General features: G+C 47.6%; 6 protein-coding genes across 6 annotated transcripts; 3 read left to right on the top strand and 3 right to left on the bottom strand.

The window, feature by feature from the left end:
- Positions 1-132: 132 nt before the first annotated feature.
- On the top strand, positions 133-2,657 carry F9C07_2282436 (putative exocyst complex component Exo70). Its single transcript, XM_041291256.2, has 3 exons — positions 133-672; positions 730-947; positions 1,008-2,657. Exons 1-3 carry the CDS (start codon positions 389-391, stop codon positions 2,399-2,401), a joined length of 1,896 nt encoding a protein of 631 aa, XP_041145078.1. The 5' UTR covers positions 133-388; the 3' UTR covers positions 2,402-2,657.
- On the top strand, positions 2,602-5,243 carry F9C07_1456588 (L-Aspartase-like protein). Its single transcript, XM_071508109.1, has 8 exons — positions 2,602-2,849; positions 2,911-2,997; positions 3,054-3,781; positions 3,835-4,072; positions 4,121-4,199; positions 4,255-4,261; positions 4,321-4,378; positions 4,443-5,243. Exons 1-8 carry the CDS (start codon positions 2,801-2,803, stop codon positions 4,691-4,693), a joined length of 1,497 nt encoding a protein of 498 aa, XP_071365204.1. The 5' UTR covers positions 2,602-2,800; the 3' UTR covers positions 4,694-5,243.
- A 604-nt stretch (positions 5,244-5,847) lies between these two features.
- On the bottom strand, positions 5,848-7,438 carry F9C07_2282434 (uncharacterized protein; the record flags this gene model as incomplete). The annotated part of the gene is made up of 5 exons (XM_041291247.1): positions 5,848-5,874; positions 5,935-6,359; positions 6,445-6,750; positions 6,873-7,054; positions 7,131-7,438. The coding sequence occupies 5 exons, from the start codon at positions 7,436-7,438 to the stop codon at positions 5,848-5,850; spliced, it is 1,248 nt and encodes a 415-aa protein (XP_041145076.1).
- A 3,471-nt stretch (positions 7,439-10,909) lies between these two features.
- Positions 10,910-13,078, top strand: F9C07_1457540 (dehydrogenase kinase). Its single transcript, XM_041285486.2, has 4 exons — positions 10,910-11,587; positions 11,682-11,830; positions 11,925-12,919; positions 12,982-13,078. The coding sequence occupies exons 1-4, from the start codon at positions 11,476-11,478 to the stop codon at positions 13,043-13,045; spliced, it is 1,320 nt and encodes a 439-aa protein (XP_041145075.1). The 5' UTR covers positions 10,910-11,475; the 3' UTR covers positions 13,046-13,078.
- An 841-nt stretch (positions 13,079-13,919) lies between these two features.
- On the bottom strand, positions 13,920-14,908 carry F9C07_7356 (uncharacterized protein; the record flags this gene model as incomplete). Its single annotated transcript, XM_041291246.1, has 3 exons — positions 13,920-14,339; positions 14,494-14,654; positions 14,776-14,908. 3 exons carry the CDS (start codon positions 14,906-14,908, stop codon positions 13,920-13,922), a joined length of 714 nt encoding a protein of 237 aa, XP_041145074.1.
- A 1,304-nt stretch (positions 14,909-16,212) lies between these two features.
- Positions 16,213-18,457, bottom strand: F9C07_7355 (putative beta-1,6 glucan synthetase; the record flags this gene model as incomplete). Its single annotated transcript, XM_041291263.1, has 6 exons — positions 16,213-16,264; positions 16,320-16,797; positions 16,854-17,376; positions 17,429-17,530; positions 17,583-17,763; positions 17,820-18,457. 6 exons carry the CDS (start codon positions 18,455-18,457, stop codon positions 16,213-16,215), a joined length of 1,974 nt encoding a protein of 657 aa, XP_041145073.1.
- Positions 18,458-19,828: the final 1,371 nt, after the last annotated feature.

The following is a 19,828-nucleotide window of genomic DNA, read 5'->3' as shown; positions in this document are numbered from 1 at the left end:
CGATCCCTTTCGTAGCATTTCGACTTTACCCGACTTGCAGGCAGGGTGACATCATATCACGTGCATTCCTCGGCGCAATAGACGGACCGGCTGTATGCCTCTTCGGGGCTAGCGGTGGTTGCGGAGTGGGAAAAGCAACCTATGAATTGCCGCTGTTGGTCTGGGGAGGAACAAAGCTCCAACAACTTAATTAATTATGCACGCTCCATGAGGCCAGGTGCCTCATCGGCCAGCTGTTCAGTTCCTTGGAATCGCTCTTACTTTGAATTACCACTTTGGCCCCGACCAGAAAGACATGACGTCTTTTGGATAGAAGCGCGCGAGTGAAATTGTCATATTTTCGATTGTCTCATGATTGTGGGACCTGCCGCTCAAGCACTCCCTGACCATGGTAGCCCCAAGGAATACTGCTTACGCAGAGGAGAGCGCGGAGGTGGAGGTGTTGTATGCAAATCTTGAGAAGCTCAAAGTCCTTACCAAGAAAATTCAAGGTTCCCTAGTCCGCCTTGAAACTGGAGGGAACGTCGTGAAACATGCCATTGGGCCCATCTACAGTAATACCCAATCGCTTCAAATCACCAACAATAACATTGATAAGGTCAACGACGCTATTGACCGTCTGCGCCAACCTCTCGACGCAAAGAGTCGGGAGGAAGGCATCATCCGTTCTGGGTAAGCGAATGTCTTGTTACGTCCTTAAAGTGAACAACCTAGCTGACCCAGTGTCAGGCCGCAAAATGTTGAGTTGTCGCAATATCTTGCAGCAATAAAACGTGTAGAAAAGGCCCTCATCGACCTGAACTCCACAAATCTGAGATCAAACCAGAAAGCTATTTCTGACTTCAATGCTTTATTGAGTACCGGGACTGCTCGACTTCAAGACTTGCTACGAAGTAAGTTAAGCGACGACGTCAGTCCTATCGAGCCATTGCATTATCTAACGAAAGGTGAGTTTTAATATCATGTGTGTCGTTTCTTCGATCAGGAATACTAATATTTCTATGTAGAACTGCCGTTTCCTTCAATTCCGGAAGAAACCGTTACAGAGTTGGGACCTATATGTGCCGCAATTAATTCCGCAGCAATCCACGGCCCACAGCATGGCGACGGCGGAAATCCCGCCCTCAAAATATATGCTGCAGTTCGGGCCCCGTATATCACCTCAAGCTTGCAAAATCTTGCCATTGCATCGTTGAATACTGTTAAAAGGCGAGCGGATGATGGCCCTTACAGACAAGGTACTAATGGAATTGGCATATATTCGAACGCCTTGGAGAACTTCATATACGCCGAGCACGATATCATCTCAAGAATCTTCACTGGGGATCAGCGGGGTTTAGCTCTACAAGCAACGTGTCAATCAGCTCTGGCCGAATACTCGAAGACCCTGCGTGAGCTCAATCAATATATCAAGGCCAATCTCATGACGGACTGCTTCTTAGCTTTCGAAATTATTGAGATTGTTACAGCAATGTCTTATCGTGTTGATTCAAAGACAGGGGAACTCAAGAGCATGTTCATTGAAGCTCTTAGGCCTATTCGCGATACTGCGAAGTCATCCCTCTCAGAATTGCTTGAGGAGACGAAACGAAAAGCTGCATCCATCCAGGTTCTTCCACCGGATGGCGGGTCCGTGCCTCTTGTCAACGAGGTCATGAGTTCTTTGGTCACGCTGACCGCTTATTCTGGACCGCTGGCATCTATTTTAACTTCCTTGGGAGATGGAAACTGGCGCTCCACTTCTAATGCGTCGGGTGCTGCTCCTTTAGATGTCAGCCCGGATAGTTCAACGCTTCTGTCGCACTTCATTCTTGACATGATTGAAGCCCTTATGATTGCCCTGGAGTCTCGGGGCCGGGCATTCCATCGCACCAAAGCTGTCCAGGGCGTCTTCCTATCGAATGTGTTTTGCAATGTTGACCGCGCTATTCGGTCGAATGTCGAACTAGCACGATACCTCGGCTCTCCCGACAGTATCGCACGGATAGACACCTTTCGCAAGCGCGCCACGTCGACTTATCTGGATTCTTGGAAGGAGACTTCGCAGTACCTGCTTGATGTGCAATACACATCTCGGGGTGCCGGTGCGTCAACTAGACCAACGTCTGGAGGCATTGTTGATTCTAGCGCCATAGTCAAATCTCTTTCATCAAAAGATAAAGACGCAATTAAGGATAAGTTCAAGGCGTTCAATACAAGCTTCGATGACCTTGTTTCTCGTCACAAGGCTCTGTATATGGAGCGAGAAGTACGAGGCGTCCTGTCTCGTGAGGTGCAGACTGTGCTAGAGCCATTGTATGCACGTTTCTGGGACCGCTACCATGAAATCGACAAGGGAAGAGGTAAGTACGTCAAGTATGATAAGGGGAGCCTTTCTGCGCAGCTAGCAGCATTGGGATAGGTATAGCTGGGTTTAACCCACATCCTGATACTTAGGTGATGTTGGAGGACGATGTGATGGTTTCGAATGCTCTGCGCTGCGTTTCAAAGCGTCGTTAATATGCCTATACGTGATTATATCTAGGATTCCGAGAGAGTTCTATTATTTTTTAATGCTATAATTCTTGAACCACAGTATCCCGCTTATCTCTTTTATCCACAATTATTATCAAACATCATGTGATGATAGCCCCTCCAGATTTAACTCGTAACGTGACTGATAAGCGGAGCCCCGCTAAGTCTGGCCACCGCAAGCAAAATTTCCGTCGATCACGCACACACTTTACCCCCAAACCTCCTTCTACTTCTCTTCCTGCCTTTCAATTCCTTGTGGAAGTGCTTCAATTTCATTTCTGGCAGGATGTCCGCAAACGATGTTTACCAGACCCCTCTCAACTCGCGTTATGCGAGTAAGTGCCCCGCAATATGCTCCCCCACCACGAGCTTGTACTTATACCGCGGATTTTGTAGGCGATGAGATGAAATACCTTTTCTCTCCGAGAAACCGTTTCTCCACCTGGAGAAAGCTCTGGCTGTGGCTTGCTGAGTCCGAGAAAGGTATAATCTTGCATAGTCCATATGTCAGATAATGCTTTCCCCCTAACACGTCATAGAGCTCGGCTTGTCTATCTCCGATGATGCCATTGAGCAGATGAAGGCCCACCTTACCATTCAGGACGAAGAGTTCAAGGTTGCTGCTGAGGAGGAAAAGCGCCGCAGGCACGATGTCATGGCTCACGTCCATGCTTACGGTCAGGTCGCGCCCGCCGCCGCTGGCATCATTCACTGGGGTGCCACTTCGTGCTACTGCACGGACAATGCGGATCTGATCTTCCTCCGTGACGGTCTCGATATCCTCATTCCCAAGCTTGCTGTTGTCATCGACAAGCTGTCCGCGTTCGCTCAGCAGTATAAGGACTTGCCTTGCCTTGGTTTCACTCACGGCCAGCCCGCTCAGCTTGTCACTGTCGGAAAGAGAGCCTGTCTCTGGATCCAGGACTTGCTCATGGATTTGAGGAACTTGGAGAGGGCCCGTGATGACTTGCGCTTCCGTGGTGTCAAGGGTACCACCGGTACTCAGGCTTCTTTCCTCCAGATCTTCGACGGAGACCACTCCAAGGTTGAACAGCTGGACGAGCTTGTCACCCAGAAGGCTGGCTTCGATTCCGCATTCATCATCTCCAGTCAGACCTACTCTCGAAAGATTGACGTTGACGTTGGCAACGCCCTGGGCTCTTTTGGATCCACCTGCGAGCGCATCGGCATTGACATCCGCCATTTGGCTATGCTTAAGGAGGTTGAGGAGCCTTTCGAGAAGGATCAGATCGGCAGCAGTGCCATGGTTAGTGGCTTATATGATTACACGAAGCCCTTTTTTATCTAACAGATTCATAGGCTTACAAGCGCAACCCCATGCGTTCTGAGCGTCTGTGCTCTCTCGGAAGACACCTCCAGAACCTCCCCAAGGATGCGTTAGACACCTACTCCGCGCAGTGGTTCGAGCGTTCTTTGGTAAGGCAATACTCCTTCTCCGAAGAACTCTTTCCTAACAATCACCAGGACGACAGCGCCATCCGTCGTATCAGCATTCCCGAACTTTACCTCTCTGCCGATGCTTGTCTCATTCTCCTGAGTATGTAAAAGCCAAAGACACCTCGAGACGATAACTAACTCCCTGAAGACAACGTCACCTCCGGCTTCGTTGTCTACCCCGAAGTCATCAAGCGTCGTGTCAATGACGAACTCCCGTTCATGGCCACGTAAGTCCCCAATGTTTCCTGAATACAAAATGCCATATACTAATAATCTCACCAGTGAGAACGTAAGCTATCCACGATAAACCATGTGCTAAACACACCAACATACTAATAAAAAATTTAGATCATCATGGCCTGCGTCAAGAAGGGTCTCTCCCGCCAGGATGCCCACGAGGAGATTCGTAAGTGACTCTCATAAACAAGAACATCTTGGCCCCTTATTCCCTCTGACAAATCCCATCACAGGTGTCCTCTCCCACCAGGCAGCAGACAACGTCAAGAAGCACGGCAAGGACAATGACCTGCTCGAGCGCATCCGCCGCACCGAATTCTTCAACCCCATCTTAGGCGAACTTGACACCCTCCTCGAGCCTAGCACCTTTGTCGGCCGTGCTCCCCAGCAAGTCGAGAAATTCACCTCCACTGAGGTCAAGAAGGCCCTCGAGCCATATGCCGCTGCCGTTGCCAAGGCTGAGACCTCTACGCTCAGCGTTTAAGGTTGCGGACATGCATGCATGCATATATACAAAACATATATACATGGCTTTCCTCAAAGTGCGGGCCAGACTCCAGGGGGAAAGAAGATACCTACTAAACTGTGAACCCCCTTACTGTGGAGTATGAAGACAATGTGACAAGCAAGATAGGAGGTTTATTCGTCTCATGCAAACACATGCGAAAAGAACATAGAGTCAAACCACGTTGCGCAAAAGTTTTCATTTTCCAAAGGGAACACCAAATTATGTATATAGTAATCGATGACTGAGACGTTTATTGCACTCTTCCTCTTTTTGATGGCGCATTACCACCTATCTAGGTATCTATAACTAGTACTTGTATTATACAATACGCCGGGCCGAGCCCCGAGTTCACTTGCAGTTGCACTAAATGGAGTCATAGACGTGTGTGTTAGATTAGGGCTACCAAACAGCCATCGCCGCTGCACAAAAGTACCTAACGAACTATTCGGTCCACCAACTGATAGTAAGCATGAGATCCACTAGATGTCTTACCTCCGAGGTAAACCATATCAGTCTGTTCACACTATGACCCCGCCGTCCCACTTTCAGAAATGAGGGGTACTCGTAAGACCAAGCAAGGAAAAGTAAAGTAAAAGAGACACGCAAGGAAATGTGAGTGGGTTGTATTACAAATACAAAATATGATGTGTAAGATACAAATTGGTAATATACATGAGAGAAGGAAAAACAGAAAGGAAATCGCACTTCAAACAACCATTGGTGTCTTAATATAACATGTGAGGACTCAAATATGAAGTGTGGGTCTGGTTCCTTCTTTTCTATCAATTTTTCTGTTCGAACTTATTTGAAAACACATGTTGGGAATCAAAAGAAAGAGAAGTAGCGCTGTGATGCAACAAGCATGCAGAAATGAAGTTGTCGTTAAATGCGTCAATCTCGTTTATGATGAAAAATTTATGTAAACTGTGAAGATGGTTTAGCAATATGGTCAACAGGAAGAGAAGGATCCTGAAGCAGGACTTCAAGGAAGTTGCACCCGTAGAAGGAAAGGTATTGCATACCTCACCACGCCATATACAAAACAGAATGGAAACCAGAAGTCATGTGTCCTTGACATGTCATCTAGCATGCCGCATCACGTCTATAACATTATGATCCAGTCCCACCGTTTAGAGCATCGCCAACCAGTTAATGACCTGAGAAGCACAACTATGTTAGGAAAGGCATCTGCTCCAGTGAAAGGTAGAGAAACTTACCATCATTGCCTGAATCAATGCCTCCTTCTCACCATAGTGCATACCATCCCAGCTATCTGCTTGTAGCGTTGCATTGTACATTCCCAAAGTTTCCATACCTCTGGTTCGTGCCGCCTCAAAAGTATCCAGCGTGTATTGCCAACTACTCGCGTGGATGTTGCTTTCAAAATGCTTTTGGTGACCCGGGGCAGTTGGACCTATCCAGAGGAAGGGCATATCACGTTTACTAGACTGGGCCAATGCTAGCCATTCATCCATGCTATTGGCAGCAATCTCTAGTGAATATGAAGTGGAAAGAGAAAGACTCTGGATCACCGGAACAGGCTTCCCCTGACTGCCTGCTCGGTTAATGAGCTGTCGGAATCTCTCTTGGGCGCTCTTCGAAGCAGGTGAGCTCGTTGCCGTCACGAAAGTGTGGGGGATAGCTGCATAGTAGACATGGTTAGCATTTGAGGCAGAACAAAGCCTGTAATGGTAATTATAACTATAACTAAGGGGGTGAATTCTCACAAGATGAACAAGCATTTGAGCCTGGTGATATTTTGTTGTCGTTTTGCTTCTCCACCTGCTCGCTAGAGGTAATTCTCAGCGGTAGGCAGGAGGCGCTGGTGAACTGTGAGGCGCATCTGCACTTCTCAATCTGCTCCTTGGTCATCTCCGACTCTCTCAAGGCACCAGTTGCTAGGTTTCCTTGAAGAAGGATATTGAATCCGGCATAGATATCAGCGAGAGACTCATCGCCAACGAAAACAAGAGCGCCAAACTTTTGCAGAATTTGACAGACTTCAGCGTTGCTATACCAGCGATAGAAGCAGCCTGAGAGACCAGAATTAGTCAGTTTCCTAGCATTAGGGAAGGAAAAGCGAGAGAAGGACAGAGCTACTGTGGCTGACCGCTGCTTCGTGGCATCAGCAGACCACAATCAGCATCTCGCTCACCTTTAGAAATGTATGCCTCGTCAAAGCCATGTCGGCCACCATCACTCATTGCGCTGAGCAACGAATCTCGGGTCTGGCAGTACGAATGGCTCAGAGCCCCCTGGCCCTCCGTTTTCGGGGGTTCGTAGAGAGCAAGAGATGAGATGCCACACTCCTGGTGTCCTACATACCGCTCCAGGAGACTACCAGCAAGGTCTGTCAGTTCAATTCTTTATCGGAGCTCTAACACGTTCAGGATCTCACGGGTATCAAACTCACTCCTGGGAGGTGCCCTTGACGATCATGCTGGGTTGGCTAGAGGTGAAGGGAAGAAAGAAAATATCACGAATGAGCCAGACAATGTAGAAGACCCCGAGGACCCAGAGGGATGCCATCAGCTTGTAAGTAGAGGATCGCCAGGTGACTCTCCGGACCAACCTGCGTCCATTAGGGCCTTCGATGGGACCACGCCGCTGTGGTTGATTACCCTGCTGCATACTTGTAAATGGATATGCAAAAGCCTCGTTCGCCGACGAGGAGGCCATTGGTTCACTATGGGATGTACGGCGACGAGACATAGCCGGCATGTTGATATGCACGTGCAGTTCTGGAAGTGGGAAGAAGGGCCGTGCAGAAGTATGAGTGAGAAGGACGATGCAAGCTTAGAAATGATGCATCTGTTCAGGAGTAGGGCTTCTTTAGTGGCAAAAAATTTAGAAATACACAAGGGAAGTAAAAAGGGAAGGAACCGAGGCGAAAGAGGGAAGTTGGGGCCAACGTAGAGGAGGGGTGTAATTGTAGTCGTGAATCGTTAGTCGTGAGAGGAAGACGCTGGGGGAGGGGCACTTGGTGGAAAGTATTCAATAAGGTAGTCGTGCGGTTCAGTGTCCTCCTGCTATTTCCCAATTGGGAATTTTCGTCGTCTTCAAATCGTCCTTTTTTTAACTTCTCCTTTGATCTCTCTCCTTTCCACTTCCTTTTCCTAGATCTGCGGCTCTTGAATAGAAATTTTTGGTTCTTGTTCTTGACCGTGAGCAGTTCCCCCTTTTTAATACTCGCGTTTTCCAACGACCCTAGGAGATTAACGAAGCAGAGCCGTTGATTATGATCCCCCAGCCACGCCACGATAATACGGAACGATACACAAATCCACACAGTTAAAATGAACGGAGAAAAAAAAAAGACTAAAAGAAAACAGAAAAAGAAAAAGAAAAAACAAACGGCGAGAGGGATAGCGAGAGGGGCCGTGGTTCAAGAAAAGAGCCAGTAACGGGTAGAAAAATGGCATACAGCCAGCATGAGGGCGAAAAAGGTAATCTCATGGAGTGTTGCGGATCCCTTATTTTTTTTTTTTCCCTTGCCTCATCTCGCTGTCAAATATTGTTTTTTTTTTCGTATTATTTTTCCAAACTATCGGCTGGCCCTTAATTATTACATTACTGACTACACTACAACCGAGAAAATTAAACGCAACCCAATTTAAAATCTCAATCTAGAGAACAAAAATGAATAAATAAAAAACGAAAAGGAAAAATTTTCCTCGGGCTAAAAGTGGTGGAAAAGAAAAATACCCAAGGAAGAAAAATAACACAAATACAAAACCCCATAAAAAAATGGGGGTTGCCAGCAACGTTTGCATCATCATTGATTCATTTTCATTCACCGTTTTTCGATGACAATCCACAAGGCGACACACTTCGATACTAATACAAAGAAAGGAAAAAGAAAACATCTACTCGGAAGTACAAGTCGACTTTGATCAACCAATTCTTTTTCCTTCTAGTGGGCCATTGACATAACAGCAAGAGACGGTATGGTGATCTATATCTCAATGGATTCGTAAACCGTTTGTTGTTTCTGGGTTTATCCGGTACAATCCAGACAACTCATATATTTCCGAACCACATGTAAGAAAAGAAAAATAACAACAACAACAAGAGTAAACCTTTTTAAGTACCTCGTTCCGGTTCTGGCAAATGGGCAGTGCTGCCCTAAGCGGGTGCCGGCGGTGATCGTCGTGGTACGACAAACTCCACTAGAGAATCGTGCCCTCGAGCGTGTTCTTGACAGGCGCCCACTAAAGCCAACTAGGGCTTAGCAGCTTGCATTTTTAGCTGTTCTCCACAACTTCAAATTACAGTTACTGTGTGCTTGACGGCGGATTCTTCCTATTGGCCACTCGGCCTGCATCTCTCCTTTAAGACTCCATTCCGGGAAGAACACTAGAACTGTTCTGACAGGCCGGAATTACAGACTCTGACGCTCCTTTTGCGCAATCTCCCTCGTCGCGTGGAAAATCGTTCGCTAAACCCCTGGTTCAAAGTTGCCGCATCGAAGGAAGAATAGAAGCCATCTAGATCGTGGAAGCGGTGTGGAATATGATCTGCTCACCATGATGTTATCGTCGGTTGATATCTCACAAAAAGGGGAACAGGGCTACGAATAAGAGAACCCCAAGTCTTCATTCAATTTATCCGATGATGACATTGCGATCTATGCAATATGACAATCGCCATGGAGGGCCCTTCTCTCGGAGCTTCTACTCCTATTACTACACCCAAACTATACCTGTACTTCTTAGTACTAGCTCTCTTCAAATGAAGGATGTCAACGTAATTCCGTGTAATGTAGGCTAGTCTCCTACAGAGCATCTCCAATATACTGCTGACACACTACCCTTCCTTCTCAGTTAAACTGAGCCATGTCGCTTCCAAATATAGAAATACATTTCTTTTTAGAGGTTGGTCTACTTCATGCTCCTCAACATGAAGCTCCGTGATGGATAAAGTGTCATGGAAGGTGCGAGAAATTCTAGGTCATAAAGCGAATGATAATCTAGTCCAAATTCTCTCTACTATTCTGTTGGAGCAGGAATATCATCAAGATGAATCAGGGTTCTAATTCCATTACAGCGTGCAAAGCACCAGGCATACAATACTAAGACAGATAGTTATAGGAATGCGCCAGAAATCGGTATCTGGACCGGTTTCCGAGAAGGATTTAATAGGAAATTAAGAAAGATAAAATAAAAATAAATAGATACTGTCCCAGCGTTACCAGTAATAGAAAGCTATATACTGGTAGGTCATTTTACAATAGACCAGGTGCTTAGGCGGCGTTGGGCTTCTAGAACCAAGTTAGGCTACCCATACAAAAAAGGGAAACGAACCATTCTGTACCTGTCAAGAATCCAAAAGGACGGGAAACAGGGCACACGACGACGATCGGTCAGGTTTCATTTTTATGTCACTTCTTCTCCTCACCCCCATTAAGATTAGGTTTAATCTCACAGCTGTTGTGTCACGGGACATGCAGGTGACAAAGGGTCAGCACTCCGTCGCTGACAATAGTACGATCTACTTGGTCTCACTACGGACTCTCCCGCGAAAGACCGATCCATCAATGCTATTCACTCGCTCTTTGAATACAACGGGGTCAAGGTTCGGCTTTTCTTGGCTTGTCATACCCTTAACAATAACGAATATAAGCTGAAAGGACAATGTCTTTCACGCTGAGAGAAAGGACAATCCGATCTGAGGAACTACCGTTGCCCCTGGCCAGGGCTTGAAAGTAAATCCCAAAGGACAACACATTGACCACTGGAACACACAATACAACTAAATTACATGGGAGACTCGATCAAGGCATCTGTCGTTCGGTTTGGGCATAATCCAAGAGCTTGATATGGTCGTATTGGGTCCCGGGGAACCGCGGATGGATGGACCATACCGCGGGTAGGAGAAACCCAAAAGTTCTTCGTCCTTCAGCCTGACGAAAACTTGTCAAAACTGGATAGGATTCAATTATATGGTTCTTTTTCGTGTCTCCGTTGGGAAATCCAGACCCATCGGAGCATCAGTGAGGAGAAGTCGAATGATTTCGGGCGAAGGGGAAAAACCCGGGCCAATTTTCACATTCTCATCGGCAATTCCAGTTGGACGATAAGCATCACGGAGGCCGATCTGGGGTTGATCCCGCTTCAAAACAGCATTGTGCCGCCACTTTATTTCCTGCCTACTTGTTGCAGTATTCAGAATAAAGGAAATGATTCATTGTTTTTTGGTAGCAGAAAGGTCCATTGTTAAAAGTATCAATCGGGTTGTGACTGACGGTTGGTTGATTGCCTGAGGATCGGACGATATTTCGTTGTTCCTCGGCCAAGCACGGAATCCCCCCCCACACGTGACTCCCCGGGAAAGAGAGTCTCCGCAACGGCCACAAGAGTCATTCACCAAGCTCCTCCACTTTTTCTTCATTTGCGGCTTTTTGCATCGTCCTTGATAGCATATATCTGGAGAAATCGAAGCTCATCCCACATGGATTGCTGAATTTTTTCATTCTACTTGTCAAGTTCTGCACATTTCACCCTACTCATCTTGTTATCGACCCCCTCATCTCCTACTCCACTGGTCCCGAGTCACCTGCACTCCGCCATCCGTTAGCGGAGGAAGTCTACCTCGGTAGTAGTCATCCCGACTTTAAACGCCTCCTATCTTCCCAGCTACAAACGCCCAGTATCGTTAGCTTTACGCTATACCACGCAGTGATCTGCTCTCTGCTACGTTATTCGGGGATTATAGAAGTGACTCTCTCGGGCCGTTTGGCCTGAATATCTACAGACACCATGTGGAAGCCGTCGGAGAGGCTGATGGAGACCATCAGACATTATGCCAGCTTCCCCGCCACTGGTGTCTCCCTTCGGCAGATGGTCCAATTTGGAGACAGGCCTTCGACCGGTGTGTCCATCTCTTGCCCTTTGAAACCTATTGGTGTCATAACAATGACTCGTGGACTTTTTGTACTGATCGCGTGACCTCGTTTTTGAAGTAGGGACTCTTTTTCGCGCCTCTCAATTCCTCTCCGAGGAACTCCCAATTCGACTCGCTCACCGTGTCCAGGACCTGGGGGAACTCCCTGATGGACTCAGCGAAATGCCCTCTATCAAGAAGGTCCAGGACTGGTATGCGCAATCGTTCGAGGTATGACCCACCGCCCGCTCCTTTCTGTAGCCCACAATGCCATGAACCCAAGCAAACCCCTCCCGGTATTCTTTATATCTAATATGAAGTAAAGGAAATCATCACCCTGCCTCGACCGACTCTTACCCAGGAAGTGAAATCCCGGCTGTTACGGCCAGGAAGAATCAACGGTGGTGCTTCGAAGATCCTCTCGGAAACCACTCAGAACCCTAGTATCAAGGAAGGGCAATACCGGTCCTCTCCCACCTCGGCATTGAATCATAATGGAAACGGAAAGGCTGCTGCCGCCGCGGCTCGAAGATATTTTGTACCTTCCGATGACCAGGGCAATTGGCCTCCGGAGTTGAATGATTATAACGAACGCTTCGCGAAGACTCTCCAGCATATTAAACGACGACACGACAGCGTTGTAACCACTGTGGCTCAGGGTATTCTGGAATGGAAGCGCAAACGCCAAAGATTACAGATTGACTCGACCGTTCAGTCCTTCCTCGATCGATTTTATATGTCTCGGATAGGTATACGTATGCTAATCGGCCAACATATCGCTTTGACAGAACAAACGCACGTCCGCCATCCAAATTACGTTGGTATTATCTGTACGAAGACAAATGTTCGTGAAGTCGCCCTCGAAGCTATTGATAATGCCCGATTCGTGTGTGAAGATTACTATGGTCTGTTCGAAGCTCCGAAGGTCCAGCTTGTCTGCAAAGATGACCTGAACTTCATGTACGTCCCGGGCCACTTGTCTCATATGCTCTTTGAAACCCTCAAGAACTCCCTTCGTGCAGTGGTAGAGACCCATGGTGCAGACAAGGAAGCTTTCCCAGTCACCAAAGTCATCATTGCCGAAGGAAAAGAAGACATCACTATCAAGGTGTCCGACGAGGGTGGTGGAATTCCCCGTTCTTCTATCCCCTTGGTTTGGACGTACATGTACACTACGGTCGAGCAAACACCCAATTTGGATCCCGATTTTGACAAAAGCGACTTCAAAGCCCCTATGGCCGGCTTCGGGTATGGATTACCTATCAGTCGTTTGTATGCTCGGTACTTCGGTGGGGACTTGAAATTAATCAGCATGGAAGGGTAAGTATTTTTCCGTTCCATTATCAGCCTATTTCTATCCAGCTAGATCTGACTTGGAATAGATATGGTACGGATGTTTATCTTCATTTGAACCGACTTTCCTCGAGCTCGGAGCCCCTGCAATGACAATTACCAGTCATGAGGGATGGTCGTGTCCGGTTTTCTACTTCCCATAGACTTCATCCTTTCTATTCAGAACCGGACCCACCACCATCTCAAGGATTGACGCCGATGAACATTCGAGCCATGCGTGAACGCATGCAAAACAGGGAAGTTTCTACGCGTAAGCAAGTTGGCGATGCTGAAAGCCGGCTTAATGCTGAAAGGCCAGGCAACTAAGCCGACCGCTTGCTTACGAAGGCTACATGGAAGTGCTAATGCTCCCGCTGAGGGCCGACCGCTGTTGGCAGCGAGCTTGACTGATTGGGAGCTTTCTGTGAGTCGACCATTTTTAAGGTTGATCTCATCGCCAACACTACTCATTGCTTTGTCACACATGTGTGGATAGACAAAAGCGTATGTTCTCTGCTTGAAGTAAATTTGGTCAATCTTGCCTGAATGTGGGTACATTTGACGACCTCTACCGACCTCCTGAGAACGATGGAAACAGAAACGGTTCGGTCTATTGATACCCTTGGGTACCCATTCAGGAGGCAAGTTTGGAAAGGTGGCTCTGGTGATCTACACTTACATAGAGGGTAGAGCCTATATTGCTCCTTTTGCCTTTTTTTCACATCTACTTTTTCCCCCTTTTTCTCTTTTTGCTTAGCTATGCTTTTGTCTGTCTTTTTTGTATAGTAGATTATGGGACGATCAGGATATTTTACGGATGGCACGGTCTTAGGGATGTATACATGAGCCCATTGTGAATATTCATTTCATTCATATCAATCATCCAATCAAATCACCCCACACAGTAGATCTATAAATCCATATTCAGCATCTCATAACCTTCCAAGACAACAGGACCCAAAGCCAAAGAACCAAGACATGGAAGAACTCAAGGCGATGAGACCCCATAATCCTCCCTCTCAGCACCACTCCATCTCCTCCTCCTCTCCCTCTCTCGCAATTGCTGCCCGCGACCCGCCGACCCAGAAACTGAACTAGACGCAGTCGACGCCTTGCCCTTCTCTCTCGTCCTATCGGGCGTCGACAACCGCCCCTTATTCTTCGACGACGAAGCAGGAGACGAGAACGCCGACGACGACCCACCGGCATCGGCGGGCCGTCGCCACCCCGCATCGTCAGTTTCGTGGACATCGACAACACTCCGGTGCACGAGTAGAGGTTGATTATTTGGAGCCGGAGAAGAAGGATTCTGAACGATGAAGAGGTCAGAACGGATAGAGGCTGCTACCTCGGGGTCCTCAGGAGCGATGAGTTTAGAAAGAAAGCGACGGCGCGCTTGTGGGAGGGTCTGTTTATAGTTAGAATGGAGACAAGTCATGACATTTAACTACCTGGGCAAAATGGGTCGAATTTAGGTCTCCGCGTGGGGTGAACCCCCAAATAATAATGGGACTTCATTGAAGAAGTAAACTAATAAATTGAGACAAAATACAACGACTCACCTCTTGAGCAGCCAACGCCTGCATAGTGAGAAGTTCCCGGTCCATCAGGACACAAAGCGCAGCATGTCTTTCCTCGCGGAGACGACTGCGCACTTTCTTTTCCTGTTCGATGGTCGTGTGATAGCTTGTTAGTGGGCCGCGCATGCGATCGGTGTCGTATCCTGGGGTTATTAGCCTATGTCACTTTTGTGGAAATTCAATAGTGATTGGTAAGTCGTGACAGGCTCCAGATGATGAGTTGGATGCTATGTAAGGGTCAATGTAAGGGCATGAAGGGCTTACTGGGATCAACCCCACGTGGTTGATTTTGGCGTCCGGGGTAATCGACGTTCATGTCTTCGTCTTCGCTTTCGTCGTCGATCACGATTGGATCGCGACTGCGAGGGCCTGGAGCTGGGACGTTGCGATTGAACATTTTGGTTGTTAGGGTAGAGAGAGCTTTGGGCACGGATGATATAGTGCAATACCGAATTGAGAGGAGTGAGGTTGGGTAGTTGATCGCCAGCAGATGGTCAGATCAATGGGAGTAGCCTTTTCGTTGATATAGTTTCCACAGGATAAGATGGGCAACTCTGCAATATGGATGGTAGCACTAGGGATGTGCTTGATGTTTATAAGAGAGATGTGAACAAAGTCGTATGGTCCAGAGGTTTTCAGCCACGCAATGTAGATTTTATGCCTTCATGATTAGTTTAAGCCAAGACAGCCAATCTACCAATGGTCTTCTCACGGTATACACTTAGAAGGGCAGTAGACTGGATTCTCCACTTGAAACCTGAAAAGGTAGGAAAGGAGAAAGTGGGTTGGACAAGAACCTGGGAGAATGTGTTACAAGAAACACCGCCCCTGTCCAGCAGGGCAGTTAGAATATGCTGATTGAGGTGATTGTTGCTTTCAAGTCAGTTGTTCTGAATCAAGCAAACATTGAGAACCGGAGGTGGCGCCCATGTGACGCCAAAGCGGCTTAGTCATGGCCAATCACATTGCGATGAAGTAGTTTGTTTACATGGGATCCATACTATGGAATCCGATGAATTGTACAGCTTGGATTCAATATTATGCCTCTATTTTCATAACAAATGCGAAAATGAGGAAGGACCTCAACATGACTATCTTTCTCAGATGTGAAGCGCTTTTCTGCGCCTGAAGTTTCGTACATACCACAGCCTCGTTTTCATCGGTAAGAAGACGGTCCATAAATCGTCGGACAACGTGTTCTATCATAAAATCAGAAGAGCGCAATGGCTCGAGCCCCCACAAGTTCTGTGAACGAAAAAAAGAAAAGTAAAGAAAAGAAAAGTTGAAAAGGAGGGAAATATTGAAAGGTATACAGACAGAAGATGACAACAATGATACACATGTAAATGCCAGCATGCAGAGTGAAGAAGACAAAACGAATAAGCCCGACATACGTCCGTGAAATCGAGTTGGACGTGCACACGAATGCGACCAATTCCAGGTCGGGCAGCTCTTTGCAGAATGGAAATCATAATGCCCACCGAACGCCAAAGCACAATGCCGCTAAAACGACTCAGGAGGTTCCAGAGACGCCGTCTAGCAAAAGGGGATACAGGTGAACGTAGTATTCACCGTTGAGACAGTGGTGATACAAAGTTGGCCCTAAGGGGCGAGCTGTGTACCCAAAGGTTTTGAAGAGGTTTCGGGCAGAAGTCTCGGGAGTTTAAGGGATGCAATAGCTGGTAGGGGAAATGACCGAACTCAACATTCATGCATGAATGAGTTTTTAGGCCATTCATATCCAGCATCAGTCCTTGCAATCGTCAGTAAAATTATTACCAATACATGCTAGACGGTGGTAGGCTTACCATGTAGTTTTGTTGACGTTTTGGTACGCCTTGGGGTGTTTCGCGATATACTCCGTTGTTTCATAGCCCGGTGGGTCGCAGGTAAGGCTAATGTTGTCTGGATCCTGATAGATGCGGAGGTAATCGAAACGCATGTACCCAGGCAAAAATTTCTTAATGTTGTCATCAACTGGAGCGAAACTGTATGCCATACCCAGGTTCATGATAATAGACATCGGTTCCAGAGGAATCACCCGCTGGCCGATGTTGCCGTTGGGTCCCAGGGCTCTACCGTCGAGAGTCCATGTCTTATCCTGGCCGACATACCAGGTGATATTACCACGGGCTCCCGGTGTGTAGTCGAAGGCATAAACCTGGTATTGTGTTCCGTTATACCAGTCGTTATTGAGATTGCTGAGCCCAGACATTGCCTGTTGATAAGGCCCGCCACGATAGGAGTTAATCTCTGTGATCTTGGGATCGTATACAGCTGCGTATTCTGTCGCACCGTTAGCAAGGCCTATCTTCCGCAACCCATACATTATGAGCACGTACCGTAATCAGGCATATACCAAATATCGAATGGGGCCATCTGCAGACTTTGAGAAACAGACCCTACCATCGTCGCCGCGTCACCGTTCAAAGCAGCAACGCTAGCTTCAATAACATCGATTTCCGGTGCGCTCCTTGATTTGCCAGGGGTAGGGTGTTCTGCACTGTCGCAGGAGCATGCAGGTAGACGCATTCCAGGTAACCAGCTCAGACCATCTGTAGAACTTTGATTGGGCGTGATTCCCGCATCACAACCATCATAGTAGCTGTACGGCCACATTCCTTCCGTGGTGGCGGCATAGCCCGGGCGCCCTAGGTTACCCATTGCCCAGAAACCAGGCCAGAAACCGGACACTTCACCATTTCCTGGCAGGGATATACTTGCTTCCAAACGACCGCCAGTGAAACATAATTTGTTCCAACTCTGGACCATGCCGGACCTATACTTCATTTCATGATTCGGGAATGCATCGAACCGAAGCTCCAATACACCATCTTTCGTAGTAACTGCATCAGGATCGTACCACTGAAGGGTGTCAGCTACAGAAAACCCATAGGGAACTGTCAACAAAACAAACCTCGAGATCCTGCGTCACACCGTACCAGATATCAACCGCCTGGAGAAAAGCATCATCACCGTCATAAAACGTCCGCCCCGGTGTGTTGAACTCATCCGAAAACTATGATAATCAGTGACAGATCGAGACAGCTCGGCAAAGTATCTAAGCTCACCACCAGCTTCCATTCCTTGCCATCAGCCGACTTCTTTGTCATTGCGGAGGCCGGAGTGTCCGGGTCTATCAATCCGGTCCGCACATTTTTTAGTGTCGATCTCTCTCCCACATCAAGACATAACGTGTCCCCAGCTTTGCAGACAGAGGCTGAGCCTTTCTCCATTCCTCGAACAGCAGTACTACAAAAGATTAGTTTCCACGCCAGTAGTTGTCCAGGTAGGGGTATATATCATACAGAACAGGGTACCCAATGAACAGCATCAGGAGACCCAGAGTCAACAAAACTAAACCTCCACCGTTGACTATTCCTCGTCGGTTCCAAATGTCACAGTCTCGTTCTTTGTCGTTTGGATCCGGGTTATGCAAATAATCGTCCTTCTCCACATCCTCTGGGAATAGAAGCAGACCTTCTGACGGCATGATGTTGAACTTCTCCGTGACTGTTTGTGTATTCACATCATCCCCATCACCCTCTCCGTGCGAAGGAGATCTCATGTCCTCATAGCGGGGGTAGAAGTAGCCTCTGCTCTCACTCCCACCTTCCGAGCTCCAACTTGTTCGTCTTGACGATTGCCCCGACAAATCCGGAGATTGAAACCCATCATACTGTTCCCGGTGCCTCTGTGGCCGCGGTGGTAACAAGAAATCTGTGGAGTCCTGAGGAGTCGGTGAACCCATCCCAGTTTGCATGGTCAAGAATGTCCCAGTTGACGTTGAATTCGACATGCCAGGTGTCAAGGCGCGTCCAATGCCCCCGTGGCTGGGGACCGGTGGCCCATTTTCGTCTGGATCACTGAATGGATCATGCTGGCCGGAATTGAGTCGAATGTGAGGGGTATCTCGTGCCGATTGGCTCATGGGGTTGTCTGACATCTTGGAATGCGTTTCTATCGATTGCGCCGCGGGTGATCTGTAACCGCTGTTGTTGCCCACACGAATTTGTAGAGGGATGATGGAAGAGCGAGTCGCAATTCACCTCCAATAGCTGTGACCGTGCTTCTTTCTGTATCCTAGTCGCGTCGCCAATAGTACCGATAATGCGCGCTGGTCAACAAGTATATCCCGAAGCCCTTGGTATACAACCGATCAAAAAGCTACCATCCAGGATTCCATCCAGATGTGTACCCGCAGACTGTAGCTGTGTGTTGATGCTATTGATTAGATATTAATCCGACTCTCGGTAATGACTGGCTCCAAGACAAAAGCAAAAAAAGAGCGACGAATAATGCGCTGTGGGTATCAAGATGTAAACAAGACTACGAACGAGTGGACGGGACTCTGGATCCCGATGCGCATTTGTCTCTGGAAGGTTGGCGCACGACACGAGCACAGACGGTATTAGTGTATCAGACCAAAAAAAGCAGAAAGGATGAGAGAGCGTGCGTGTGTTGAGGTGAATGGACAGTGAGGGCGGCGAAGGGGTAGATTGACGTTTGAATTGAGAGGAGGGGAAGAGGAAGAAGAAAAGAAGAAAGAAACAAAGAAAAAGGCACCAGCGGGCGCAAAGGAATGAAGGTCAGGATGCCACAAAAGACCTAAACTACCCAGACGAACAGTAAGGAAAGGGAGTGGAGAGCGTTCAGTTTGTCAATGCCAATCCCTGTTTGGCTTATTCCTACATAGCATGGCAAAGCTTTTTTTTATTCTTTTTATTTTTCAATAAAAAAAAGAGAAAGAGAACAAAATTGACTTTCCTTCTCCAAGTTTATACTATACCTAAACAGTTTACTAGTAATAATAATAATAATCTAGAATAATAATACAGGCAGTGGTGTAGACTGAAAAGGACAAATAAGAATCTCAAGAATAATACTGGACCATCATGAAACCATCCAAAGACAGCAGGAATCGGCATGAAAGGCACCACCGGTGGTCCTGTTGTTATCAAAAAGATACAAGACCACAAGAATGCTTTAAAATAGGTCCCCTCTGGGGATCATTGGCCACTAGGACCCCTGCAGGTGGGGATCGTCGCCCATTTTTTTTAGGCGATTCACGGCCTAGGGAAATGAGTAAAGAAGGTGGCCCGGTGGCGTCTGCAGGTCCTTTGGCTACCGTTGGTTCGAAGGTGACGAGAGAAAGGTACTGCCCGGCGAGTATGTTTGTTTCCTGGGCGGTCTAGACTTTGTCCCTTCAGGGGAAATTTTCCATTTCCTCTTGTTTTTCCTCCCCGTTGTCGAACCCCTTGGGTGGTTCACCGGGATATTTCATAGCTGCCTCAAACCGAAGCATCCACCCCACCCA

The sequence above is a fragment of the Aspergillus flavus genome, chromosome 3 (assembly GCF_009017415.1).
Source record: "Aspergillus flavus chromosome 3, complete sequence".
Taxonomy (NCBI): domain Eukaryota; kingdom Fungi; phylum Ascomycota; class Eurotiomycetes; order Eurotiales; family Aspergillaceae; genus Aspergillus; species Aspergillus flavus.
The sequence above is the reverse complement of the archived record's forward strand: the minus strand, read 5'-3'. Positions and strand labels throughout refer to the sequence as shown.